Source organism: Hemibagrus wyckioides, linkage group LG15 (assembly GCF_019097595.1).
Source record: "Hemibagrus wyckioides isolate EC202008001 linkage group LG15, SWU_Hwy_1.0, whole genome shotgun sequence".
In the NCBI taxonomy this organism is placed as follows: domain Eukaryota; kingdom Metazoa; phylum Chordata; class Actinopteri; order Siluriformes; family Bagridae; genus Hemibagrus; species Hemibagrus wyckioides.
In genome coordinates, this window is record NC_080724.1 from 1,195,956 (window position 1) to 1,204,885 (window position 8,930).

The 8,930-nt window shown below is 41.1% G+C and overlaps 1 protein-coding gene across 1 annotated transcript; it reads right to left on the reverse strand.

The window, feature by feature from the left end:
* Window positions 1-1,154: 1,154 nt before the first annotated feature.
* On the reverse strand, window positions 1,155-7,023 carry atp6ap1lb (ATPase H+ transporting accessory protein 1 like b). The gene is made up of 7 exons (XM_058409219.1): window positions 6,745-7,023; window positions 4,265-4,305; window positions 3,853-3,938; window positions 3,404-3,645; window positions 3,230-3,280; window positions 2,871-3,114; window positions 1,155-2,624 (listed from the first exon to the last, which is right to left on the reverse strand). The coding sequence occupies exons 1-7, from the start codon at window positions 6,843-6,845 to the stop codon at window positions 2,388-2,390; spliced, it is 1,002 nt and encodes a 333-aa protein (XP_058265202.1). The 5' UTR covers window positions 6,846-7,023; the 3' UTR covers window positions 1,155-2,387.
* Between the last annotated feature and the right edge of the window lie 1,907 nt (window positions 7,024-8,930).

Consider the following 8,930-nt stretch of genomic DNA (forward strand, 5'->3'; position numbering starts at 1 on the left):
TAAGCAAAACTGTTCCACACCATTAGTCAAAATGTTCATGCAAACAACCTAGAAAATCTTTCCTTCACCAGAAACCTTCTTCATGTTATATTAAAAACACATATTACAAAATTACTTATATATGATCCTCCTTTTTTCTGCACTGTGTATTCTGACACCTTTCTATCAGAACCAGCATTAACTTCTACAGCAATTTGAGCAACAGTAGCTCGTCTGTTGGATCGGACCACACGGGCCGGCCTTCTCTCCCCACGTGCATCAATGAGCCCATGACCCTGTCCCGGGTTCACCACTGTTCCTTCCTTGGACCACTTTTGATAGATACTGACCATTTTTAATGATTCTGTTGATGCTATCGCAAAGACATCCTACCTTAAATAATGTACAAATGCAATAAAATTGTATCTACCTTTCTGTCTGCCTACGTTACACGTCACTCTCGCTGTTGTCTTTTTAAGATGGCCATCACTTTAATCTTTAACCAAAATCTGATTCGTTTAATATTTATATTCGCCTAAACTGTGTCTGAACTAAATGTTTTCATTTATGTATTCAAGGTAGAAATACAGCCTGGATGGACGCACAGTGCTCTGGACACACACACCTTCACACCTAGGGGGTCAGTTAGAGCTGCATATTTATGGGCAGTCGGAGGAACCTGTGATTCTGGAGGAAACCCACATTACATTTGAAACAGAAATCTAGATTGTGTGTTAATGGATACAGTAGTAATGACCAAGATAGGTTGAAAAGGTGCAGGGTGTCTGGTCAGTGACCAAGATGGCTCTGTGTGCACCAAATTAACAGCAGCACTTTTTTTTTGTTTTGTTTTGGCGACACGTTTCTGGTTCTGAGCCGACAGGTAAACTGTCCCAGTGAGGGGTTAGCTATGCTTCTGCTGTGAGGTGAGAGGGGAGAACAGATGGCAGAAAGGACAGAGAGGAAAAACAGAGGCAGGAGGATGGGGTTGCGTCCACCCGACTCCAGTATCAGGAACTCTGAACCAGACGATTGCAGACAGCGAGCTGATGCGATCTGCAGAATGAACCACAGATTCATCCATTGCTGTGTCACATTTCTGACTTCCTGGTTCTTGCTTTGAATAATTTCAGGATGCACCACACCCACATATGCAAATATGGACAGACTGAAAGTTGATGCACACACCGTTTTCATTGTTTATTTTTCAAACTACATTGACTGGAAACCTTAATGTGTACGTAAGCTTCCATTTGGACAAAAAAAACAAAACAAAACAAAACAAAAAGTACAAGTTGCACATGAGTGTCAGAGCCGCCCTGAAAGGTTTAATCGTTAGCAGTTTTCATGCTGTGGGTTATTGCAATAATGAGTTACTGATGTTACTTGTAGATATATAAAGGCTTACTGAATATGATACTGAGGGTATACACCTACATGAGTTATCATACAGCATTCGTTCCCTATAGTTACACAGCATTTGCTGTAAATTAGTGTACGTATATTAGACCTAATACATTCCACCTAGTGACCAGGAAAGAGTTTAAATAGGCCTAATACATAAGCTCATATAAAAAATTTGTTGCATTTTGAATTAGAAAATAAAAGATGTTTTTGATGCATGTTTGATATAGGTTTTCTTTTTTTTTCTTTTAACTTGAAGATTGTTAAATGCTAAAATCAGTAGCCATGATTTATACAACTACATCAACTGCATATTCTGAGGTTGAAGACTGAATTGAATCTATTGTACATGTGGTGTTTGGATTACTTAAAAAACTACAGTAAAGTTTGTAAGCAATGTACATTTTGTTTTTCTTCATTCTTTTTAGATTTTTCATAGTCACATTTTTTTCACTGTCAGTGGTTTGTCAAGGCTGACAAATTTGTGCCAAACTCTGTGGCAGTCGCAAAATGTTCTTTTTTTTTTTTCCCTCTTTATTCACATCAGTACCTTCATCTCTTTGCTGACCGTAGGGTCACAGGCACACTTTTTCACTTCTTCATTCATTTCTCTTTCTTCCTCTTGACTCACAAATCTCTTGAATATTCATACAGTAGATTTCTGCACTAATTGTTCAGGTTGCTCTAAAGTCTACCCATTTTGGGGCCAGTTCAATACTCCATCGTCATAGGCTTCCCAGTCTTGGTCCTGGAGAAGCATGATCTGCCCAGGTTCTGCTTCCAGCCTGGGATTAAACACACTATTCAGCAGATTATCTCACCTCTTGACTCTCAAGACTTATCAACAACCAAACAAGTTTATTTCCAGGCAGGACAAAGACTGAGAGCACAGTGCATCAATCCAGAATCAGAAGAGGCAAGGTTAAGAAGAGGTCCAGTCTCTCTCCACTCCTTTGCACAGCTGCAACTGGTCCATTGGTGTCGCCCTGGTGGCAACCCTGCCCCTAAACACTGTTCTTGTCAGGGAGCTCAGCCTCAGGCATACGCGGGAAGTAGACAGTGGTCTTGTGCTCTTCGTATCGGTCAATGTGCTTGAGGTGCACTACCATGTGCAGGGCATAGGCCAACACCAGCAGCAGAATCAGAGACGTGATGAGTCCCATCAGGATGGCTGGCGTAAAGAAGGTTGCGCAGTCACTGGCCGAGGCAAATTTGTTGGATTGCACGTTGAAGGCTTGTATCTGGGGACGTAAAGTGGATAAGCATATCAATAGTTTCATATGGTAAAAGAATAGGAGCTTGTAGGTAATGTTGTCTCTGTCTATAAGGTAATGTCCAGTTAATATTCTCTGAGTCAGAGGTTAATTGGTCTCATCACCTAAGACATGTTAACATTTCCAAGGTAAATACCTCCAATTTTAGAAATTACTATACAAATGCTTCGATTTTTACATCAAGAAGCATTACTAAGAGATGTGTGCACCTACTTGGAAGTCTGTAAAAGTGATGTGCCAGTTCGCAGAGCTATCTGTGTGGGAACTGGGCACCAGTAAGGTGTCGTATTTCTGTAGGCTGCTGACATGCTGGCAGTGGTATGAGTAGGTAGCGGGAGCGTAGACCTCAGTGGCATTGAAAGTAGCCTCGTGGGTCCAGTTGTAGTGGATGTGAACACTGTCCAAAGTGAACCAGTTCTGGCCTACTGACTCATAAAATGTGTTGGACATTTGCAGCCTGTGGTAAAGACACAAGATCACAAGTGGTGTTGTAACACTGGTCATTCTGTGCAATTCTATGTTTAGCTTTATCAGGTGGAATGAAAAGGTGCGAAGTAGAAAAGGACACTCACCTAATGGCAAGTCCTTTAATGTCCTCCACATCTCCCAGGCGAAGAGAAAGGCTGTTGATACATAAATGTAAGTCTTTAAAATCAGTGTAGTGAATGTTAAACTTGTGATGTTTTTTGATAAGTGTAACAATCTATGACAACAAAGCTGAAAATGGAGGTTTTCTAATGACATACGTAGCTTTTTCTTTGGTGCATACAGAGCCTTTGGTGTCCACAGAGGCATTGGGTCCAAATACCCTTTCTGTTAAGTCCAGAAAAGTGTTGTTTCTGTAGCGAATAGCCAGCCTCTTGGCCTTGAACAGGATGCATATCTTGCCATTATAAGCAACACTCAGAGGAGAGTATGGCCCCGAGCTAGTAGACTGAAGTAACTTCCTTTTAGTTCTGGGCTGAGTGTGCAAATGCCATCCATAGGGCTGTTGGCAGGAAAAGAACAGGTTGCTACTGCTATTTAAACATTAAACACACAGCTTGCAGAAAAGAACATTGAAACACACTTCCTTCTAATTTATTAAACATCTCACGGTTTTGCATGAACGTCTTGCAGGCTGTTTTAGATGGACTCGTGCAGTAATAATATTCTTGTTGCCCAAGGTCACACAGGCAACGTGAAAATGCAATACCTGCAACATTTTTCGGAGTGGGTTTTCAGCTGCAGGCGAGAAAGTCTCCTCATGTGAAGCACTTGAACTTTCAATGCCTACTCCATCTGCATCACAAAATGTGGACACAGGACAAAGAGGGACAGGATGACCATGACATCATACAGCCTCGTTTAAGACAAGAGACTCTAAACGGCCAAATATATATATATATATATATATATATATATATATATATATATATATATATATATGCTGTACATTTATGTATATATTATGCACTAAAAGAAGAGAACTGGACTTCTCAGTTTCACCTGCATCATGTTTTTTTTTTTTTTTTTTTGCTGTTAACAAATTCTCCTTTATAGATTAATAAAAAAATAAAAAATAATGAGTGAAAATCATGCCATGAATTTGTAAATTTGTCACTGACCTGGTCTGATTCTGATGCTTTGAAATGGTGGGACCTCCAAGCTTGGGGGGGGGGGGGAGGAAAGGAAAGAAAGGCATAATAATAAAATAAAGGCTCTTGTAAGATAAAGGCACTTGGAAGTAAAACCTTAAGAAGTAACAAGTCAATCCTGAATGCAAGCTCAGTGACAGAAATCCAATTGATCCACTAACACAGATCCAACCATTTCACTAACAAATCTGTTGTCTGGATTAGACATAGAAGCTTTCAATAGAGAGAATCTTGACATTCTGTTCTTCTTCAACTTTCTCCAAATTAAATCCTGATGAAGTTTTCTACACAATTGGAGCTCCAGTCTACACAACATCTGCCCTTAGCATCTTTTCAAACTCCATACCAGATGGACTTCTTATCATTTCCACAACACCGTCCAGAACACTGACACTTACTGACCATTCCTAAAGCGCAGCAACCCACAGGATTATCCGAAGATGAACAATATACACTTCCAATCATGATAATGAGCTTGGTGAAGGATCTTAAACCTTATTAAGACTCTTCTGTATTGGCCCTTCTCCACCTAGGTCAGGCCAGGATTTAGGCAGGCACTGGGTGACCTGAGTTTGGAATGGTGGAATTTCTATGCAGTTAGACACTTAGAAGGTACTTTGGAGAAAAGGAACAATTTCTGGCAGGAGATCTTACGTCTGACACAGGTAATCTCTTAACAGAAAAATAACTGCTGAACTGACAACGGCATGGCATTTTGACTAGAACCGAATTAAACGCAGGATTCCCGTGTGTAAACGCGTGCACTGTACTGGATGCATTCTTTAAAGGATCTTTAACTGGTGATGTAAAGAAAATGCATCTATTTATAGCACTTCTTTCCAAATGCTATATAATAAACATATTTTTAGAGCTCTGATTGTGTTTGTGTTGTTGGTGGTGTGTGTAAGGAGGCTCTTGTCTTTGCTGTAGTGCTAGTTTACTGAGGTCAGCAACTGAGCTTCTGCTGCTATCATTGGTTATGTGTAGAGACAGTGGACTAAGTGCTGAACTGGACATTTATGCAATGAAAAGCAGTGTTCCCACCATGTCTCCACCTTCATGGTCTGAATGTGTCAACCTGAATGTGTGTAGAAAAGCCCTACACCATCCCATGATATCTAAGAATAGATTACTTCATTAGACCGGATTAAGATTAAAGCTTTCTGTTGCTGCCATTCTGGTCCATCAGGGTTGTTTTTGACATTATTGATTTGGCTAAAAAACACTGAACCAGTTGTAGTCCATGACATACTGCTGGTCAAATAAATCACAGATGTATTTGATTACACGTGGCAATGTTCCGTCCCCTCACACGAAACAGAACTGTATGGTGTGGTCAAACAAGATGAGGAGACATCTGAAGACATGCTTTATGCTGTTTCACTTTGTACATTTCAAGGTGAAAGGTGAGATGAGAGGATTTAAAGTTATTAGATTGAATTTATATCTTTCCTTCAAAATCTTAAACAGTCCATTGTTTTGTCCATCTGAAGGAACCATCTAAAGTTCTATAGAAATCATTAACTACCCAAAGAAGACCTTTTAAGAGTGAACATATGGATGTAGCATGGTGTGTAAGACAGTAACATAGCAATATTTTAGAATATACTGCTCTATAGATTTCATGTCAAGACCTCTGCTAGGCATGGTGCCATATTTCTCTCGATATCAGATGGTAATTCTTTCAGTCACATCACTAAGAGTCTTAAGGCAGGAGCTCAGTCACATCAAAACACCTCTATCCTTATCCCCCAAGGCCATATGCTCTCTCAAAAATAACATCGACTGTCATACAATGCGTGGCAACAGAAATAGACTGCAAAACTGCATGAGTTTGCTGATATTTACCTGGAACTTACGGTCATTAATGGAGCTAAGATGAACTGGAGCATCAATGCAGCTAAAATGAAGTTCATGTCTACGAGTTCTATTTTGAAGAGACTATTTTGAGAAATATGGCACTGTACATATGCTGTAGACTGAAAGCCATTCCAGGTAAAAGTAAAGGAATGCTAGCCAAACATGTAAACAACACTGCAGTAAGTCTAGGGAGTGTTCACAGCTTTCTGGGGTGGTTCACTCTCAGCTTCTTCTCTCCTAGCACACAATAGAGTAGCATCTGTAAACCGATTCCTTCCGAAAAAACACTGGGTCTGAAGGGTCCGCCTCGTGTCCCGTGGTCATAGCCATGTTTGAATAAATTGCAGTGACAAATGGAGGGAGAAAACTGCACCACAATGAGCACATCCTTTGTAGAGTTTTTTTGTTGTTACGCAGATATCGTGCATGAGCTCAGACTAACCCAGGAGTGCTGCTTCAACAATATTTGCCTATTATATCCCTGGTCCCTGGTGTGCACTGACCACAGTGGAGGACTACACAGCATCACTCCCTCTCCTTCTCCCTCTCCACCCTCCTCCTCATGCTGTAGTTGAAAGAACTCCCCTTACCTCCTGTCCAGGATTGCAGGCACTTGATCAAAGGGCCACGCTGGCTGCATGCACACAAAGAGCCACAGCAGGAGAAGCATGGAGAGCCTGTGTTCAGCCATTGAGACAAGTGGAGGAGAGCACCAGAAACGAGATCTGCTTCATAATCTGCCCTGATGGCATAGCCCTGAACCTGAGCTCACTGACGAGCGGAGCCAGCAGCCAATGAGTCGGCAGAGGGAAGATAATCGTGCGTCACAGCCTTCATTCTTCCAGCCTTGCTTTCTGTCTCTCCCTTGCTTGCGCATGCCTGGATGCTCCCTGCACCCCTCCCCTTTCTTCTTCCTCCTTCTGTCCCTCTCTCTCTCTCTCTCTCTCTCTCTTTCTCTCTCTCTCTCTCTCCCGCTCTCAAGCTGCTGCCAGATCTAAAGCACATGTTTTCCCTAATTTAAACAATCACCATAAGAATACATACACTTTGATCCCATAAGCACATTTGAGATATGCAGTAGTTTATTATTTATTGAGGAAATGTACAGGTCATTTCTCAAAATAATGTATAGAAGCTAAGATCCTGACCTAGATTTGCATTCTCTCGCTTAGGTGTATTTACACTGGAATGTATACTGATGAGATATGTGTTATATGTCCATAAAGGTCCATGGCAAGGTTAATTTACTATAAGTAAATAAAATAATAAAAGGAAAATGCTTTCAGTCAGCCACTGGTTATAGGTTATACACCAATCAGGCATAACATTATGACCACCTGCCTAATATTCTGTTGGTCCCCCTTCTGCTGCCAAAACAGCCCTGACCCGTCCTGCACTGTGTATTCTGACACCTTTCTATCAGAACCAGCATTAACTTCTTCAGCAATTTGAGCAACAGTAGCTCGTCTGTTGGATCGGATCACACGGGCCAGCCTTCACTCCCCACGTGCATCAATGAGCCTCGGCCGCCCATGACCCTGTCTCCGGTTCACCACTGTTCCTTCCTTGGACCACATTTGATAGATACTGACCACTGCAGACCGGGAACACCCCACAAGAGCTGCAGTTTTGGAGATGCTCTGATCCAGTGGTCTAGCCATCACAATTTGGCCCTTCATCAAACTCGCTCAAATCCTTACACTTGTCCATTTTTCCTGCTTCTAACATCAACTTTGAGGACAAAATGTTGACTTGCTGTCTAATATATCCCACCCACTAACAGGGGCCATAATGAGATCATCGGTCTTATTCACTTCACCTGGCACTGGTCATAATGTTATGGCTGATCAGTGTAGTTTATAAACTATACAATGCAAATATAAATTAATTTTTGTAAAGGACTCTGGGGTAATACTGCATAGATCAGACATGTTTGTGTCTAATAACGAATAACTGCAAATGTGCTGTAAATTTTGTTTATTACAGTTGTAACAAAACAATGACCCACAATTATGACGGTTATTATATTCATTATTGAATTCCTATAGTTATTAGTCACTTAAATAGTTACTTCATTAGAAAAGATTTAATCAAACCCCCAATAACGCAAAAACAAATGAACCTCTAAATTCAGTCAGCTTGGAGCATAATGTGTTCCAACAGGGAAAAGTTCAAGAACAATAAATCCATAATAATGAGTTTAATATATAAATAGTTTTCTGATTTTACACATTCCTTTTTTCTTTTTATTATTAGTGGTTTCTGGTAAAAAGGTTTGAGAGCCACACATACACTCTATTGCCAAAAGTTTTGGGACACCCCTCCAAATCATTGAGTTCAGGTGTTGTTTTTCAGGGGTTGGGCTCGGCCCCTTAGTTCCAGTGAAAGGAACTCTTAATGCTTCAGCTTCATACCAAGACATTTTGGACAATTTCATGCTCTTTGTGGGAACAGTTTGGGGATGACCCCTTCCTGTTCCAACATGACTGCACACCAGTGACCAAAGCAAGGTCCATAAAGACATGGATGAGTGAGTTTGGTGTGGAGGAACTTGACTGGCCTGCACAGAGTCCTGACCTCAACCCCATAGAACACCTTTGGGATGAATTAGAGTGGAGACTGTGACCCAGACCTTCTCGTCCAACATCAGTGCCTGACCTCACAAATGCACTTCTAGAGGAATGGTCAAAAATTCCCATAAACACACTCCTAAACCTTGTGGAAAGCCTTCCCAGAAGAGTTGAAGCTGTTATAGCTGCAAAGGGCGGGACAACTC